This window comes from Otolemur garnettii, unplaced genomic scaffold, assembly GCF_000181295.1.
Source record: "Otolemur garnettii isolate 467f Iridium unplaced genomic scaffold, OtoGar3 scaffold00019, whole genome shotgun sequence".
Lineage (NCBI taxonomy): Eukaryota > Metazoa > Chordata > Mammalia > Primates > Galagidae > Otolemur > Otolemur garnettii.
In genome coordinates, this window is record NW_003852414.1 from 8,893,812 (window position 1) to 8,914,593 (window position 20,782).

At 37.9% G+C, this 20,782-nt stretch overlaps 1 protein-coding gene across 1 annotated transcript in view; it reads right to left on the bottom strand.

Moving 5' to 3' along the window:
- Positions 1-20,782, bottom strand: part of MYO3A (myosin IIIA) — a 188,650-nt gene that overhangs the window by 49,772 nt on the left and 118,096 nt on the right. The window contains exons 19-20 of the mRNA XM_012803266.1: positions 8,413-8,566; positions 6,209-6,297 (exon numbers count right to left, since the gene is read on the bottom strand). Coding sequence (XP_012658720.1) covers positions 6,209-6,297; positions 8,413-8,566 — 243 coding nt within the window. The remainder of the gene's footprint in view (positions 1-6,208; positions 6,298-8,412; positions 8,567-20,782) is intronic.

Genomic DNA, 20,782 nt, shown 5'->3' on the forward strand with positions numbered 1-20,782 from the left:
TCTTCCATTTGTTAATATCTTCTGCTATTTCTTTTCTTAGGGTTTTGTAATTTTCTTTGTAGAGGTCCTTCGCCTCTTTTGTTATGTATATTCCTAGGTATTTCGGTTTTTTATTTGAAGCTACTGTGAAGGGAATTGTGTCCTTGATTTATTTCTCATCTTGGTTGTTATTGGCATATACAAAAGCTATTGATTTGTGGACATTGTTTTTATATCCTGAAACACTGCTGTACTTTTTGACCCCTTCCAGGAGTCTGGTGGTTGAGGTTCTCTAAGTATGAAATCATATTATCAGCAAAGAGGGAGAGTTTGACTTCCTCTGCCCCTATTTGGATGCCCTTTATTTTCTTCTCTTGCCTCATTGTTTTGGCTAGAACTTGCAGTACTATGTTGAATAGTAGTGGTAATAGAGGACAACCTTGTCTGGTTCCAGTTCTAAGTGGAAAAGCTTTTCATTTTACTCCATTCAGTGTAATATTAGCTGGGGTTTATCATAGATGGCTTCGATCAGATTAAGAAATGTGCCACCTATGCCTATATTCTTAAGTGTTCTAACTAGAAAAGGATGTTGGATTTTATCAAATTCTTTTTCTGTATCTATTGAGAAGATCATATGGTATTTGTTTTTGCTTCTGTCGATATGGTGAATTACAGTTATGAACTTGGATATGTTAAACCAGCCTTCTATCCCTGGAATGAAACCTACTTGATTGTGATGAATTTTTTTTTTTAATGTGTAGTTGTAATCTATTGGCTAGGATTTTTGCATCTATATTCATTAGTAAAATTGGTCTGAAATTCTCCTTTTTAGTTGGGGTTTTCCTGGTTTTGTCATCAGGGTGATGTTTGCCTCATAGACTGTGTTGGGGAATACTCCTTCCTTCTCAATTATTTGAAATAAGTTCTGCAGTATGGGAATAAGCTCTTCTTCTAAGTTTTGATAGACTTCTGTGTGAAGCCATCTGGATCAGAACTTTTTTTTGTTGGGAGATTTTTTATTGTTTCTTTGATCTCAGTTCTTGAAATTGGTCTGTTCAAGAGATCTATTCCTTCTTGATTAAGTCTAGGGAGAGGTTGTGCTTCCAGGTATTGATCCATTTCTTCCACATTGCAAAATTTCTGGGCATAGAATTTCTTGTAGTCCTCAGAGTTGATCTCTTGTATCTCTGTGGCATCTGTTGTTATTTTTTCTGCATTACTTCTGACTGAGGTTATTAGAGATTTTACTTTTCTGTTTCTAGTTAATCTGGTCAAAGGTTTATCAATTTCAGTTATTTTTTCAAAAAACCAACTTTTTTTTCATAAATTTTGCGAATGATTCTTTTGTTTTCAATTTCATTCATCTCTGATTTAATTTTGGTTATTTATTTTCTTCTGCTGGGTTTGGGATTAGATTGTTCCTCTTCTTCTAATTTCATAAGATAGTTCATGAGTTTGTTGATGCTCTCTCTGTTTTTTGAATGTAGGAATCTAATGTGATAAATTTCCTTCTTAAGAATGCTTTTGCTGTATTCCACAGGTTTTGGTAACTTGTGTCTTCATTGTTGTTATGTTTGAGGAATTTAACAATTTCCTCTCTCATCTCTTCCTAAATCCAACTATTATTCAGCATAAGGTTGTTTAATTTCCAAGTCTTTGTGTTAGGATGAACGTTTTTGTTGGAGTTGAGTTCCACCTTTATTGCACTGTGGTCTGAGAAGATACAAGATATAATTTCTATTCTTTCAATTTTGCTGAGGTTTGATTTGTATCCTAGGATGTGGTCGATTTTGTAGTACATACCATGGGCTGATGAGAAAAATGTATATTCCCTAGCTTTGGGATGGTGTGTTCTGCATGATTATTAATCCCATTTATTCTAGGGTCACATTTAAGTCCTTTGTAACTGTTTAGTTTCTGTTTAGAGGATCTGTCCAGTTCTGTCAGAAGGGTGTTAAAGTCCCTGACTATTATGGTGTTATGGGATAACATATTGCTCCAATCCATCAAGGTCTGCTCCATAAACATGGGAGCATTTAAGTTGGGTGCATAAATATTTACAACTGAAATGTCTTCCTGTTGTATTGTTTCTTTGACCAGTATAAAGTGTTCATCTTTGTCTTTCTTAACTTTAGTTGCCTTGAATCCACTTGTATCTGAAAATAAGATTGCAACCCCTCCCTTCTTCTGATTTCTGTTTGTTTGAAATACTGTTTTCCATCCCTTAACCTTGAGTCTTGATTTGTCCTTCGAGGCTAGACGTGTCTCCTAGAGACAGCATATGGATGGCTTGTGCTGTTTTATCCAATCAGCCAGCCTGTGCCTCTTCAGTGGTGAATTCAGTCCATTGACATTTAGTGACAGAATTGATAAGGGTGGTGGAGTTCAATTCATGTTATTTTATGAAAGTCTGTTGTGTAGTTTTATCCTTTGCACCACTGTGGAAGCTAAGTTTTGACCTTTAGTTTCTGGGTGTTTACTTTGCTGATAATCCATTATGGTGGTCAGTGTTGAGAATAAGTCTAAATATTTCCTGTAGAGCTGGTCTTGTTGTGGCAAATTTTATCAGTGCTTGTATATCTGAAAAGATTGGATTTCTCCATCAATTTGAAACTTTGTTTAGCAGGACACAGAATTCTGGGCTGAAAATTGTTTTGTTTAAGAATGTTGAAGGTGGATGACCATACTCTGCTGGCTTGAAAGGTTTCAGTTGAAAGTTTGCTGTCATCATAATGGCTCTGCCTCTGTAAATCAGTTTGCACTTACTCCTGGATACTTACAGAATTTTTTCTTTCATCTTGATGTTGGAGAGGTTCATTACAATGTGTCTTGGAGAGGCTCTGAGATGAGATAACCTGGGGTTTGATATCCATCTGAAAGGAGTGTGTTGTAATCTTTAGTAAAACTTGGGAAGTTTTCAGGTGGTGCCTGTGGCTCAAAGAAGTAGGTTGCAAGCCCCATATACTGGAGGTGGCGGGTTCAAACCAGCCTTGGCTAAAAACTGCTCCCCCCCCCCAAAAAAAAACAACTTGAGAAGTTTTCATTTATGATAGTCTCTAGTAAGGCTACCATTTGGGGTGGGGGGAGAATCTTCTTCCCCTTCAGGAATCCCTATCATTCATGTTTGAACACTTCATGGAGTTTTGTAGTTCTCTAAGTGCCTGTTCTGCTTTCTCTCTTCTTTTCTGCCTCATTAACTACCTGGGTTAACTTGAAAACTTTATCCTCTAGCTCTTAGGTTCTTTCTTCTCCATGGTCTACCCTATTTTTGATACTTTCTATTGCATCTTGACATTCCCTGATTGTCTCCTTCATTTCCTTAAGTTACACTGTATCCTTTCTATAGTTTACATATCTCCTCTGACTTTTGGTTCTGTCTTTCCATTTTCTCATCCATTCCTTTTACTGTCTTTATTATCCATATTTTAAATTCCCTTTCTGTCAAGTCCATTAATACTTTATAGGTGGAGTCTTCTGCAGTAGCCGCCCTATGGTCCCTTGGGGGAGTTTCTTTGTTTGGTTCTTCACGTTGCCTGAATTTTTCTGTTGGTTCCTCCTCATGTGCTCTTTCTTCTTGTTCAACTCCTTGTCCTCCTATATCCTTCCCACTTCTTCCTTTGCTCCAAATTACCTTGTCTCAGAGCTTAGGTTTTAAAGTGGCTTTAGCCTGAGTTAAGCCAAACTCTTTCCTTGGCCAAAAAGCAGGAGTCTTTGCTCTTGATGACAATATGTTGCAATATGTCTCTGGGACACCAGAGTGCTGTGCTTTTCTTGGGAGACAGAGAGCACAGCCAGCAACCTCTATGGTCCTTATTCCAAACTTAGCTGCCTTTGGTGATTGCCTGATTGTTTCCTCAGCAGTCAAAGGAAAGACGGTTTCCTCAGCAGTCTGTTGGGTTGGGATCTTAAAGCTCACAAGAATCCTTCAAGGGCAGGTCTCACACCGCCCCCTGACTCCAGTTACTGTTGGGTACAGAAGTCCCTCAGCTTGTCCCAAGAGTGGAGTTCTGATCCTGGCAGGTGGATTTAAGATGGCCATGCTTTAGGCCCCTACTAAGACCTTCTCATGACCTTCTCACAATGGCAACTCCTTGGCCACTGAGACCTTCTCATTATGGCTGTCTTGCCGGCCACCAAACCTATGGCAAATCTACTCCAACTGGCATTCAAATTTGGTTGCAGATAATGTTTGAGTCTATCCACTCTTCCAAGCTTTCCACTCAAAGCATAGTTTCCCCGAACAACTGAAAACTCCGGAAATGGTTCTGCCCATCCCAGACCTCAGTGGGTGGCCAGCTGATCCTAACTGGTCATAATCACTTGACTAATTCATCAGATTTCCACTGCTCTGGATCATATGCTGTATCCAGCTCACAACCTCCTCGCTGTGCTCTCTGAGCTGTGACTCTGGGTAAGCTTCCTGCACCAGGTATGGCTGGGTTCTCTCTTTCTTCCCAGTTGTTCTAGGAGAGCTTAGCCAAAGGATCTTTCTGGTCTGCCATCTTGCTCCAGGTCCAGAAAATTAATTTCTGTTGTTGAAGCCACCCAGCCTGTGGTATTTTTGTTATTTCTGTCAGAGTAGACTCATAGAGCTTTTAAAATCAACTAAATTAATTGATCATAGGCAATTCTTCATGGATGTTTAAAGAAGGCTTTATGTGCTGAAGATCATATGCTAAAACTCATGAGGAAGGTTATCACTGTAATGATTTAAGGTGTACTTTTTAAATGATAAAAGTCCTTGGAATGTTGACAGACATAGGGAGACTGCCAAGTGGACTAGAATGCAGGAGGTTCTGTGTGTTGTTTTTAAAATATATTTCTCACGTTACATATTCTTCTTTGATTTGATATTTTCATAGCCCTTCAACATTTATGACATCATTATAAGGGAAGGACTCCTTATTTTCTACAGAAGGAAGGAAAGACAATGTCCTCTGGGCGTAGGATAATATATCTGAGGTGTGGGAACATGTCTCAATCAATGCAGAAACATTTCTTCCTTCAACTGCCCAACTGCCCCTTATACAGTTCCATGGACCTGGATTAGCTCAGTTATCTAACCACAACTCCGGTTTGGTACCTTCTCTTGTGGCAAGGGAGGAGGGACAAAGGCTGCAAAAGAGACAGAAGGATCTAAAGACTGAAAAAGGCAGTTTATATCAAGGGCCCCCAGCTTCTGTAAAAAGAAGGAAAAATGTAATCCTTGTCAGTTAATCTCACCCCAACCATATTTTTATGATCAAAAATATGAATTCTTCCAGTCTCATCTCATTCTTTAGTTTCTGGTTTTTCCTTAGTTTTTCAATACAGATTCCTCTGGAAAAACTACACTATATTTGTTGAACTAAGAAAAGGACTTTTCTTTCTTTTTTTAAAATTTCAGGCTAATGTGAGGGTATAAGCAATCAAATCACAATATTTGAATTTGTTAGGTAGAGTCACTCTAGTAGTTATGTCCTACACCCAAAAGGTGTGCCATACACCCCTAAACTGTGCCCATTCAGTGTGGACACCCCAAGTCCCCTTTTCCTCTCCCTTCTCCATTGTTGCTCCTTCCTCTTACTTGAAATGAAATGAGTTTTTCCTATGTGGGAGTGAATTAGATTGTTTACTGGCTTCATATTAGTATTGAGTACATTGGATATTTGCTTTCCATTCTCGTGATACTTTACTAAGAAGAATGTGTTTCAACTCCGTCCAGGTTAATACAAAAGATGTGAAGTCTCCATCTCTTTTATGCCTGAATAGTATTCCATGGTATGCATAGACCACAGTTTGTTAATCTATTACTGAGTTGATGGGCATTTAGGTTATTTCCATGTCTTGGTGAATGTAAATTGAACTGTGATAAACAATCTAGTATCGATGTCCTTATGAGAAAATGGGAAGTAGATTTTCTTCTGGGTAGATGCTTAGTAGCAGGATTGTGGGGTCAAATGAGAGGTCTAATTTGAGTTCTTTGAGGAAAAGTACCTTTCTTTTAACCTCTTCAGGATAGATGCTAGAAGTGAGGGCCCTGGAGTGGGACTGGCTTACACAGCGATATCTGGCAAAGGACAGGACAGAGTGTAGGACTTTGAAGAGCAGAAGGAGGGCCAGAAGGAGGCAGAAAGAGAGCTTATCATAACCATTTATAAATATTTTATGCCATCTTCTTCATGTTTATCCTTATTATTCAATAAAAGGCTAAAGGGAAACTCAGTTGTAATTCTTAAAGAGTTCTTACCTTTCCAGCAAAATGGTGAATTCCAAAACTAAGTTCCATTCTTTTGGGTCTCCAGAAGTATTGTGATTTCAGGTTACCTTCAAATTTTTCTGTAGGAAAAAAAATGAACTCTGATATCAAGCATATAGGTGATCCTCAAAAAATATTGTTGGACTCATTTCCCTCACCATGGAAAGGAAATGGACCATCAACAAATAAAAAATGTTATATAGCTTATGTGCAGATTTAGAATATAAATAGTAAAGCAAGACTCAAGATCATGAATTTTTACCACTCCATTTTTTTTTTTTTTTTTTTTGAGACAGAGCCTCAAGCTGTCCCCCTGGGTAGAGTGCCATGGCATTACAGCTCACAGCAACCTCCAACTCCTGGGCTCAAGCGAGTCTCTTGCCTCCGCCTCCCAAGTAGCTGGGACCACAGGTGCCCGCCACAAGGCCTGGCTATTTTTTGGTTGCAGCCATCATTGTTGTTTGGCGGGTCCGGGCTGGGGATTCGAACCCGCCACCTTAGGTGTACATGGCTGGCGCCTTAGCCGGTTGAGCTATAGGCGCCGAGCCTACCACTCCATTTTGATTAAAAGCACCAGTTCTCAAATCATAGCATGCATCAGAGATCCCTTGAGGGCTTGTTAAAATATAGGTTCCTGGGCCCAATCCCAAAGCAGTTTCTGACTCAGTAAGTTTGATGTAGGAGCCAAGAATTCACATTTCTAACAAGTTTTCAAGTGATGCTGATGTTCTTGATCTTGGGACCACATTCTGAGAACCACTGGTCACAAGGAAGGGAACAACTTAAAACTGATTCATTAAAGAGGTTTGTGAAACACTGATGCTAAGTTATGAGCCTAAAAATTTGGTATTTTGACTCTTCTTTCTATTTGAGGAACACATAGAGTATTACTGATTACATAAGAAGCACAATAGGATCATAAGGCAGCAGTTAAATTTCTGCAACCATTTTACCACCTTTAGAAAACTTATCATTTCATGTCCTAGAAGGTACATTTGATATCAAAATCAAGTGATTGTTATGGAATTAATTCCCCCACCACCTTGAGACTATTTTCTTTTCTATCTAGTATTATCCAGTTAGAGAAAAGAATATGTCAATTAGTGGGTCAGAAGGAGGCAACACCCCAGACCTAATGGTAAGAAAGAGGCTCTGAATATCACCAAAAGTATATGAGAAAAAATTGTGAATCTAAATTTTCTGCAGGTACTTATTGTGCATATGAACATTTCATATCATTAAGGAATATGGTGTTCCACGTTGAAAACAACTTCTTTTCAGATACCTGAAAAATCTGAAGTTTTTTTTCTTTTTTTAATATAAGGAGTAGGACATTTTCATTTTCAGTATCTTAAATGGTAATCTTTCTAAATATACACATCTCTGCCTTCACAAACAGAAAAAAAATACATTTAATCTTTCTTTGATGACTCAGGATTATTATCATGAACTTTTATCAGTGTACTATAACTCAGAGGTTACCAAGGTATTTGAGGTTTTAGGTATTTCCCTCTATTAAATATATGAGCAGAATAGAATATCATAGATTACGTTATTTCCTACTTGTTAGCTATCTCTTTTTGAATCTCAGAGTTGTCCTTCTAATTTGGGGCTGGATAATGTCTAAAGTCATTTCAAACCTATGATTCTATGGTTGGGGCTCTATCACAAAACAAGAAATATCCTCTTCCTTGTTTATCATTAAATTTGTCATTAAATAATTCAGCTTTTATTATTTATTTATTTTTATTTCAAATTAATATGATGGTACAAATTTTTAATTTTTAGGTTACATGGTTTTCCACTCCAAGGCAACGTTCAAGTTGTGAAGAGCCCTCCAACTAGGGGATGTGATAATTTGTGCACATTAGGTGAAATTCCAATTACCCTCCCTTTTCCCCCGCCTCCTCTCCCCTCCTCGTGCTAGACTATATTTGTGTTTTATTGTTCATGTGGGTAATTGTTTCTATATTGGTTTCCATGAGTATTGAATACATTGTATTTTATTTTTTTTCCATTGTTGAGATACTTTTACTAAGAGGAATGTGTTTCAACTCCATTCAGGTAAACATCAGATACGTAGACCTTGGGACATCTATTTTCTCCCAGATAATTTAAAGCAATTAAAATAAATCATTCAGAATTTTATGACTATATTCATAAAACCATGCAGACATACCATATTTAAAACTCACCTACAAGAGTCTGGTCGGTGGCCTTGGGAAATCTACTTTCTTCATCCAGTAGGGAAAGTAAACCCATTGGCTTCTGTAGAAACATATCTAAGAGGGGCCGATTATCTTCATATTCAATGACTCTAGCATCTACATCTTCATTGAGATATTCATTCTGTAACAGGTTATGATACATACAAAATCACTTAAGACTCTGTGAATTATAGCTTGATCATAATCACCTAAAATTTTACTTCATACATATTTTAATAAATTGCCCCTTATAATTTTGCCCACAGACTGAAGGTATAATTTTGTCTTTTTTCCCACAGAACTCCTATTTCCTTAGTCACCACAGATTATATGGAGGGTAGTAATAAAAGGATTTCTAGTCTCTATATTAGAATTATAGACAGCTCAAGATTTGAAGATGAAGGAGAATATGTTGTTCATGAGAAGTGACAAAATTATGTTCCAGAATTTATAGAATATTAATTAGATCTGTTTTAGGGTTATACTTTCCCCACTGAATCTCTCAAGAATGTTTATGTAACTTTTCTATCATGATTCCAGATGTTTCCATTGTTAACAAGGTGACAGCAGCAGGTCATTGGGAAATCAAGGACATCAGCTCATATCCAGGCTTTGCCCTTTATTAGCCATATCATAATCTTTTGGAATTTATTCTATAAACTTCCATTTTTTTAAACTAGTAAGTGGGGGTAACAAACATCATTTTACAAAATAAAAATATACAGTATGTTAATAATCATTTGCTTTTGTGTTATTATTATTGCTTAATATTTTGATACAGCAAAAAATAATCATTTGCTTTTGAGTGTATTGTGATATAAGATATGCACAATAAAAACAATGAACCACAGACAAGTACTTGCTGTAGGACTGTGATGCCAGCACAGTCCTTTACAAAAAGGACACAAGGACTTGGGCTCAGTTTGCTTCTATGACTTTGCCTTCACACACCACCCCCAGCACAGTGCTGAAGTCTGTGTACCAGCACATACTTGATCTCTGGACTGCACTGCGGAGCGGTGCTCAGATGTGAGATAGTCACTGGTTCTCAGTAGTCAGTACTTGGTAAGAGCATGAATCAATCACGGCCTCAGGCAGAATGTTCTGAATCTTTCACATGTTCCAGCTACAGGCTATATTCATTATTATATTAATATAGTCTTTGATTCATTAAAAATGTTCATTGGATACCTTATATCTAGGCACCATAGTGGGTCACATAGAGATGTTTAAAACAGCTCTCTCTCTCCCCGCCCCTCTCCTCTGTGCTTTCTCTTTCTCTCTGTCTCTTCTCTTCCCCACTCTCTCTCCTCATCTCTCTCCCCTATTTTCTCTTCTCTTTTTCTCTCCTCCTTGGTGCTGCTCTGCAGCCTCCCCCCCACCAATAAAGACCTTTCATACAAGAGAAAAAAAAAGAGAGATGTTTAAAACAAGTTTCCTGTTCTCAGAAGATTTAAAATAGAGTTTGAGTATCACTGAGTGAAATTGCAAGATAACATATGATAGATAAATGTACAGAGTTCAGAAAAGAAAACTTATTTTAGGCAACTTCTGGAATTTAGTCAGAGGCAGGGGGAACATTTTATAAACCAGACTTTTTTTCCTCTGTCAAAAAAACTTTATTAACTAGAAATTAATTAATAAATTTTAGCAAGTCATAGGAAAAAGAAGTTTCAATTGCCTTGAAATGTCTGAAAGTTAATGAAAGTTACTTTGTTACAAAGCATGAAATCCCCAATCTCCATTAATTTCAATCAAACTTTATTAACTAGAAATTAATAATTTTTAGCACTTATACTGTAAAGAAGTTTCTATTGCCCTTATATAAGATGCTACACAGTGTGAAATTCCTAATCTCCATTAATTGAATTTATTATTATTTTTTATTTTAGGTTAATATGAGGGTACAAATGTTTAGGTTACATTATTTTCATTTCTAAGGTAAGTAGAGCCCTTGTAGTTGAGCCCTTCACCCAGGGGGCATACTGAACACCCTCATATTGTGAGACCCTGCCAATCACCCACCGTCCTCCCCCTCCCCTCTCCCCTGTTCTTTCTCTCCTCCCCCCTCCTTAGACTATAGTTATGTTTTCTTTCTGTGGGCTTACAGTTGTGTATATATTGGATTTATATCAGTATTCAGTTCATTGAATACTCCCCCCCATTCTTGTGATACTTTACTAAGAAGAATATGCATAAACCAGAACTTTGAATCACTATGGTAGGAGTTATGAAACTCACCTGTCATTTCAAAAGTGTCACCCGGGAAAGTAAATTTTTATCTTAAAATAAAACAAAATCTAACGTGTACAAATGAGGTAGAAACCATGGTCTAACTTTAAAAGGCAGAGAACCTGAAAGACATTCAACTTATCCAGCCTAAAAACATGAAAACAATATTTTCAAGTCTCTCAGATTTTGCATTTGAAGGTAACCTTGGGAGAGGTATGTAGACCTAGAATTATTTTGCTGTTAGACACATTATGCTGACAGCATGTCATTGTTTAAATGGCAACTGGGGAGTTCAAAAGAACTTTTGTATGTTTTATATAGAAAGCACACGAGGTTAAGGTCTAAACTGGTATGTCTGTCATTTCTATTTGCCTCTGTCAAAATCCACTGACTGCTTTTGTGTCAGGTCACACAGAGCACAGATGAGTGACTTCAAAAACAATGGGACTCCTCCGAGACACTTGTGAGTATTAAGGACTCCAGGCAAACCAATGGAGAAAATAAATTACCATTACTCAGGATTTATAAGACACTTACCATAAAATTATCATGCCTGAGACAATAAACATACTGCATAGTTTTATAGTAGTTACAATCTTAGAATGCTCAGTTCTTTTTAAGCACATATATAGGCGAAACGCCTATATGCTTCTGGCCAAAAAAGCCGTTTGAGAGAGAGCAGTGAAAAGACTTTGTGCAGGCATACTTGTAAGAAACTGAGGCAGAATCCCATGTGGCCAGGTTAGTTGTGGGCCTAACATGACCAAGGCTTTGGCTGGAATAGCATTTCCAGACTGCGTAAAGGAATTAAAGCTGACATTATAAGGTCAATGAAAAAACTCTTTGGAAAACTGGCCAGATACCCATTAGTAACCTTTCCTGATCTGTGGTGAGTGAGGAAGGTCACTTGCTGATGGGTCTGGGGATGGAAATTTGCAAGGGGACCTCAAGAGAAGAGGAATTTACCCAATGCATACAGGTATCTAATGGCACAGACGAAACCTGTTCTCATGAAAGGCTTTTAAGAAGTCCAGCCTGAGAATTCCTTATAAAAGGCTCCAACAAACCCCCCCTGACTTAAGGCCTACATGGGAGCAGAGGTTTGCACACAGATTCCTGTATACCCAAGAAGTTTCTCTATGCCTTGCTTAAAGAGTTGAAGTAACTGCCTCCAAATGACATAGTCAGTAAAACAGACATTCAAATTGTCTTTTTCCCCGTAGCCTCAGGCTTCATCAGATAAGAACAAAAAAAGTAATAACTGACAACATGTTCTTCATTAAGTTATGTTAAACTGGGTTATGTTGAAAAGGTTAGGCTTAAAGGTGTATGTTAGGTGGATTATCAGATTACCAGAGAAGAGCTACTTACAAAACGGGTGTTCATAAGACATTTAAATGGATTAATGAAGTCACTGATGTCCAATACGTACGTGCAGAGAGATTGTAATGAATGTTATGAAGTCATTGCTGTATAAGTGTACATGCACAAGATTCTCTATATAAACCAACAATAATAAAGAAAGCTCGCCATTTTGCCTGAACGAGCAGATGGTCACCTTTATTAAAACACAATTTTAATAATCGTGTTTATTCTTTGTGACATCGCTTTTCCGTGAGACCCTTACGACAACACACATGTAGGGACATAAAGCTTATAAATCTTCAGAAAGTCCTGTGCTCTGCCATGTACATTAAAAATTTATTTAAAGCAGAAGATAAGCAGAGCTTTTAACTGTGTTAGAGGTGAAGAGTTTAGCATAGACAACCCTTACTTTGTTTGAATTGCCTGAGTTCCATTTTGAAAACAAGGAGATGAATAATCATTTTAAATACATAGCAAAGAGGCAAAGGAAATCAGAAGACTTATCTAAGTCTTATCACTAAGATGTTAGGGGACTCCATACATGGGGCTCCCTTGTTTTTCACTGAATTTTGAGTGTGAGTCATGAAAGGCCAAAGTGGCAAGAAAGCCCATAGCAGGTGCACCTTCATGGCTATGGCTTCAACAAGCCTAATTATAGATGGCCAAATTGCCATCACAAGAGAGTCAAGATGACTTCATTAAGCCTTTGGGCTTGCATGGCAGCATGGAAGGGTGGCCACCATAGGCCAAGAGAGGCTACAAGCTTCCCTTCCCCAAGGCTTCTAAGGCTGATGCACATTTAAGCATAGATTAGTGAGCCTAGACTAGCAACACAGTAAAGGCCTACTCTTATCCAGACTAATTGATTGAGTGATCTCTGTTCCTCAACTGATCACTCTCTGGAGTCTCTGCATTCTACCATGCTTTAAATTTTTTCATAGTATTTCTAATATTTTTACTTGTTTATTTTTCTCTCTCTCTCCCATTAGAATGAAAACTCCATGATGGCAAGAACTCTGTGTTATCATTTACTCAATTTCAATTTTACTTTCTTTTCTTTGACAAAAGGAAAATAACATGATAGCCCTATATCCATGTCATTCATATATTTTCATAAACATTATTTGAATGGCCCACATGAAACACTCTGAAGTTTTCCATTCCATTATTTGTTATTATTTTATCTGGAGACATTTTAGAGTATTTCTTCTATTGTTAACAATGCTTTGAGATATACCTATGTTCACCAAACTTTTTTGTATTTTGCATCAAATTTTGGGACAGACTAAGTGATTAGATGGTAAAAATATTTTAGAGGCTTCTAGTATATGTCTGTAGGTTAATTTTTTAAGCTTGCAGCAATATGCACTCCAATCAGTACGGCATCAGCAGTCTAACTTGCTATATCCTCACCAGCAATAAATATTTTCACTAAAATATCTGATGTTTTTGATATGTAACAATGGTAGCTTATTGCAGTGTTTGCATTTCTTTAATCACGTGTTTACCTAAGAGTATAGTTATGGGGGAAATAAAGTAGATATATGCTTAGCACATATTATACACTTCATGGCTGCCGACTGTAATTAGGAATATTATTATTCTGAAATAGAAAATGATAAACATAACTATTTCTTGGACCCAGAGACACTATTGCACCATCAGTGATTATGATGTTGAAGATCTGTGCAGCTAGTGATCAGACAGAGTTAAATGAAAGAAAGGCTCAGGGGCTTTCTTGAAAACATCTCTGATGTCAGTTCATTTGTTTCCTTGTCTCTTTCCCATTTGCCTCTAGGAGCCCTCCTGGGGATGTGACTAACTTCCATAGGAATCTGTTCATGCAGCTGGCTTCTGAGAAGCTTTCACAGGGAAACCATCTTATGTGTTGATCTCAGCACACTGTCCTGGCAGATGCAGCCACAGCTTCTGCTGTCATTTCTTTATCTCTCCCCTGTGGGTCTAGATCAGTGATTTTCAACCAGTGTGCTGGGGCACACTAGTGTGCCATGAAGAGAACCTTAGGTGTGCCATGAAAAAAAAATTTTTTTTTGAGACAGTCTCCCTTTGTTGCTTTTTGTAGAGTGCCATGGCATCATAGCTCACAGCAACCTCAAACTCTTGGGCTCAAGGGATCCTCTTGCTTCAGGTTTTTATTTTTAGTAGAGACAGAGTCTCACTCTTGCTCAGGTTGCTCTCGAAGTCATGAGCTCAAGCGATCCACCTGCCTCAGCCTCCCAGAGTGCTAGGATTACAGGTGTGAGCCACTGTGCCCAGCTGCCATGAAAATTATTAAAGATCATTAATTAAATTATTTTTAAGAGAAGTTCAAATCACAGTAAATACATTCTTTTCTTTAAACTTTTTTTTTTTTTATCAAGATGATTTAAGTGTGCTGTGGAAGTTTAACTACAAGTTCAAGAATGTCGTGAGATAAAAAAGGTTGAAAAATCATTGGTCTGGGTACCTTCCTGGGTGGTTCACAATATGCTTTTATTGCTCTAACATTGCCTCTCTGTGGCAGGTGAAGTGTGACTTCCTTCACCTTTCAAGGATATGAGCAATGCCACTTTGGAGAAAAATTTATGCCTCAATCCTGCAATTTTTTCTTTATATTACCATAATTATAATATTATCATAATGTAATGTTATTGTATGATTCTTGAAGTATGAACTATGATTTTCTTCCAGTGTTTCTTACAATTAGACTTTTAACAATTGTAGAACATTTTTAGAAGTTAAATCTCTAATAAAAAAAGATATAACTAGAAGACATAAATGAAAGTAGCGTTGGCTGGGACAATGGTGAACTATTTTTCTAGCTTTCTGTTTCCCTAGCTGAAGTTCTACAATTATCCAGGTCTAAAAGAATTTTAGGATTTTAAGGCAGACCTATAGCTCCAGTTCACAAATAACTTTAGCAACACAGAAATGATTATTTATTGTCCTTCTCAGGGCTACCTAAATTTTTAAGAATCAGTAGTGATTTTATAATTTTTATTGTCTTATCTAAATTAGTATACACCAGACCAATGAACCTGTATTAAATCTGTTATACATACATCAGCTGGTGTATGATAATCCTCAATATTTATTCTCCTGTGTTTACTGTTTTCAAGTCAAAAATCAGTGTATTTTGTTTTCCTAAGTTTCACCCACTTTTTATTTGGTTTCCTTTTTTAGCTCGTGGGAGAAAGAATGGCATTTCTCCTAAGAGACGGTATTTGCCATCCCCCTGGGTCTGTGGTACGGTCTTTGTAAACATCATTGCAGAGCATGCCACATGCTGACATTTCTCAAATGTTTGTGGAATGCCTAATACATGTATGTTCAGGGTAGGTGGTTCTGGGGAAGGCAGACATTAAGATAAAAAAGACAGAGTTTCTGTCCTTTAGGGCACAGCAAAGACACTCTCTGCCTTTTTACTCCAACCTGAAGTCACATCCTTGGACTTCTTTGCTTTGGTTGTCATATACATTCTGCTTTATCTGCTAGTTGTAAATCCATCCTGTGATGGGGTCTCCTGCCCCCTCCAGAAGTCACAGTCCCTGCTACCACTATGGCCAGCCTCCTTTTCCCTCCATCCTGACTCTCCTTGGCTTTTCCTACAAACAAACTGACCTACCTTTTCTTTCCTTCTTTTCTTACTTTTTAAACAGACAGAAGCACCCTTTTCTTCTGCATGGGAGTTTACTCTGTTAGATACCTGGTTCTTTTCAACTTTGTTTTTCCATGAGAAAAACCCTGGATGGCCATCAGAAGACCTGGACTGTGGTCCTGGTTTCCTTTCCCCAGCCTGTCACCTTGGGCAGATCACTCAGGGTCATTTTTATCTGCAAGATACAGACCTTGTATTTAGGATTCCTCTAGTCTTAACTTTCAGAATGCTCAACGGCCTGGATGTGTTGTGAAATGTAAAGAATAAATGTGGGGTGGCACCTGTAGCTCAGTGGGTAGGGCGCCAGCCACATACACCAAGGCTGGCCAGTTGGAACCTGGCCCCAGCCAGCTAAAACCACAATGGTAACTACAACCAAAAAATAGCCAGGTGTTGCAGCAGGCACCTGTAGTCCCAGCTACTTGGGAGGCTGAGGCAAGAGAGTTGCTTAAGTCCAAGAGTTAGAGGTTGCTGTGAGCTGTGACGCTGTAGCACTCTGTCCAGGGCAAAAGCTTGAGACTCTGTCTCAAAAAAAAAAAAAGAATAAATGTGGTTAAAACAGCCAACAGAATGTTTGCAAAAAGAGAGAAACCACACAAACACATCCATTCTCCGAAGTCTGTATTTTAGTGACAGAACTCCTACTCACCAGCTGCTCCAGGGAGTGTACATATCTGTGGAAATATTACCCGTAGTGGAAAGAAACCATTGAGATGAAGCTACTCATTCTAACCATTGACAAAAATCCTCCTCACTTTGACAATGAGAAAGATTTTTTTTGAGTCAGGGTCTCGCTCTGTTGCCTGGGCTAGAGTGCAGTGGTGTCATCGTAGCTTTCTGCAACCACAAACTCCTGGGCTCAAGTGATTCTCTTTACTCAGTCTCTTGAGTAGCTGGGACTACAGGTGTTAGCTACCATACCTATTTTTTAGGGTTTTTATTGAGAAGGAATCACACTACATTATTTAGGCTGTTCTCGAACTCCTCACCACAAATGATTCTCCTGCCTTAGTCTCCCCAGATGCTGGGATTCCCGGAGTAAGCCACTGTATCTGGCAAGGAGAACGATTTTAAAGGTTGACAGTCTCAGATTTATGTGATGGTTCTACCAGAGTATTTTTTGATAAAAGAACTTTTGCTATTTTTTATTTTGAAATAATTTCAAACTTACAGAAAATTTCAAGAATAGTACAAAGAACTCCCGTGTCCCTTTTTAATGACGACTATTCCTCAACTGTTAGATTTCACCTCATTTGCTTTTTCATTCTCTGAATATACAGATTTTTAATAACATTTTAACAAAATGACTATTTTTAATAAAGAAAAAGTGACAATACATGTATTATAAAAAATCTTAACTATGTAAAATAAAATTTATGATTTGAAATTTATTTCTTTCTATACTTTCCATTCACAGCTGATATTGACGACCCTATTAGTTTGTGTTAATTTCTTAGGAAGTTACATGGGTTGCTGGGCCATCCTTAACTTGAGATGTCACAAGTCATCAATACAGAATCTGACAAATAACATCATTGGGAAGTATTTTGGATAATTCCTAAATAAGATGTTTGTATTTTATTGTTTTATTTTACATATACAGGGTGGCCATAAAGTTTGTGTGTGATTTAAACCTATTTTAAATCACACACAAACTATTTTAAATTGCACACACACTTTATGGCCACTCTGTATTTTGTGGAACAGACTGACCAACCCTTGCAACCGAGCATGATGCTGACTCAAAAAAACAAAATCTTTCTTCTCGTCAAAGTGAGGAGGATTTTTGTCAATGGTTAGAATGAACAGTTTCTTCTCAATGGTTTCTTTCCACCACAGGCAGTATTTCCACAGGTACATGATGTGTGTTGAGATGAAAATTATAATCTAGCCGTATATATATATTTTTAATTTTTTTTAATTTTTGCTTTCAATTTCAGCTGGCTTTCACTTATTTTAGTTTGAAGTTTTTTTTCTTCCTTTAACAATTCTCTTACCCTTTGCCTCCCAAGTAGCTGGGATTACAGGCACCCACCATAACGTCTGGCTTTTTTTTTTTTTTTTTCATAGAGGTGGGGTCTCACTCTGGCTCACTCCAGCTCATGCTGGTCTTCTGCTGAGCTCAAACTCAGCTGAGCTCAGGCAATCCACCCACCTCTCAGAGGGCTGGGACAACAGGCATGAGCCACCATGCCCGGCCAATCTAGCCATATTTTGTGTACACATATGGTATCTATTTCTGAAATTCTTTAAGAGCCATAAAGGACTTCAAAAATTTGTTTTCTATTAACCAGTATTAGCTGAGAATAAGAAAGCATTTGGTCAGAAATTAAAAAATGTAGCTTTCTATGTAACTTTTACTTTCAACTATTTCTCCTTTATTGTCATGTTTAAATCTTTACCCAAAAATTTTATTTGTAATTGTCAACAGTATGCACAAACTTTATTGTACTAGCCTGTAAAAATTGACAGTACAATTATATGGATCTATGCTCCTAAGTATATATTTCATTGAAAATTATTTTTTATCAACATTTTTTAAAATTAAAAAAAAATTTTTAATAGGGACCTAATTCCTAACTTTTTTTTTTTTTTTGAGAGTCTCAAGCTGTTGCACTTGGTAGAGTGCCATGGCATCATAGCTCACAGAAACCTCCAACTCTTGGGCTCCAGTGATCCTCTTGCCTCAGTTTTTTTTTATTTTTAGTAGAGATGGTGTTTCAATTTTGCTTAGGCTAGTCTTGAACTTGTGAGCTCAAGCAATCCACCTGCCTTGGCCTCCCAGAGTGCTAGGATTACAGGTGTGAGCCACTATGCCTGGCCAACCTTACTTTTTTTAATTTCAAAATACTACGGGGTGTATGAATGTCTTTGGTTGCATGTATCAATTTGTTATGCTTGAGTAAGGGTTGTAAGTGTGTCCACCACCCAGAAACAGTGTTCACTGTATCCATTAGGTAGGTTTTTGCCCATCCCCTCCAACCCCTTCTTGATTTCCACTGAATTTTACTTCCCTCTGGGCTCATCAGTTAGTTCCAATTTTATAGTGAGTACATGCCACCCAATTATCAAAATAAGTGCCACAAATCTCCACATCACATTAAGGGTGTTGGCCCAGGTTCATCAACAAACGAGAAACTCAGTATGAGAAATTTAAGGATTATTTGAATGTTATCTCCAGCAAGCTAAAGCTTGGCCAAGCATTTGAAAAGGAAGGTTTGTTCTATCAAGGACTTCCCAAATGTATTTGGCTATTTAAATGCTTAAAGAAAATGCCTCTAAAATGGCCTTTATCACTTGGAGAGTTAATGTGAGCCCAATGTCACCACCATCGCATATCCAACGGCTTACTAGGAAAGCAAGCTGGATCTAAAATAAAAATTCACACTTTTAAGCAAAACAATTCAGGACATTTATAAGGGATTTATTTTTAACTGCCCACACATTTTTTTAAATCAGATGACTGATCATTTTTACTTTATAATGTAAAAAAAAAGTTGAAAATGCAGGTATTATACAGTAAGTCAATTTCTTTTTCTTTGTAATTGCCACAAATTATGTGTTGGAGCCCACATTTAAAATCTCAGATGCTATAAACTTTAGGATGTGAACAGCTGGAGATGAAAGGCATATGCACCACTTTCTGCCAGAGAAGCCAGCGCCGTAATTGCAGTTATTGTTTCCATTATGTGCTGTAAATAGTTTCCTGCTTATGAAATGACTTCTGATGTTCGGTTCTCACCCCCTGGGAGCACATGTAAACGATGTATGTGAAAGCCCATCCTTGTACAGAAACAAATATTAACAGCTCACTTTATAAATGAGCTGTAGCCCAGTTAATAGCTAGTCAGACGTGCTGTTATAATGGATGAAAAAAGCTTACTCAAAGCATAAACAGGTATATGGGCAACTAGAATGAACCTTCTTGATTCTAGAAAATGCTTGAATTTTCTAGCATCATACACATGTTCCAGTGCCCAGTGGCCCTAAAGAATAATGGCATTTGGGCCCGGTGCAGTGGCTCCCACCTGTAATTCAGGGCAGGTGGAACACCTGAGCTTAGGAGTTCGAGACCAGCCTGAGCAAGAACAAGATCCCATCTCTACTAAAAAGAGAAAAACTAGCTAAGCTTTGTGGTGGGAGCCTGCAGTCCCAGGAGTTTGAGGTTGCTATGACCTATGCTGCCACGGCACTCTACCCAGGGTGATAGAGTGAGACTCCGTCTAAGAACAATGGCTTTGATTCTGATTCAAACTCATTCTGAGGGATGACAAATATATGCTTGGTTTCAAATATAAACTTCTAGAGAGCAGGATTCTTTTTTTGGTATGTTCTATACCACAATAATTGTACCATAGTGCCAAGTTAAAACCAAGAATAGAAACCACCATTACTGCACCAGCATGGGCAAAGGGTATACATTTCTGAAATGGGATTCTAATATGACATAAAAGAACTTCAAACTTCATATCATACTTGAACTATCTACTGTTGAACTCTCTTTCAAGTAGAAGAAAACCAGAAAACAAACTAACAGCAAGAACAAGACAAATAGGGTGGCACTTGTAGCTCAGTGAGTAGGGTGCTGGCCATATACACCAAGGGTGACAGGTTTGAGCCCAGCCTGGGCCTGCTAAATAATGACAACTGCAACAGAAAAATAGCCAGGCGTTGTGGTGGGCCCCTGTAGTCCCAGCTACTTGGGAGGCAAGAGACTCACTTAAGCCCAAGGGTTTGAGGTTGCTGTGAGCTGTGATGCCATAGCACTCTACCAAGGGCGACATAGTGAGACTCTCAAAAAAACAACAACAACAACAAGAAAAAAAGAAAAACAAGAAAAATAAAACCAAAACCTTGGCTATATGTTAATATTAATGTGGAAATTCAGTGTGAGGGCTATGGCAAAAGATGGCTCCCTCTATCGGAAATGGCATAAGGGCCCCTTGAGCCACCAACAGCTGTGGCTCAGAAAACGGAAGCTGCCGCATGTATCACAATGATGCTATATTGTGGAATTAATAAAATTGAGAGAAAATGTTATACTTTCTAGTTGCAACTCATTTAGAAGAGCTTGAGCCAGTCTTAACTTTTTTTTTTTTTTTT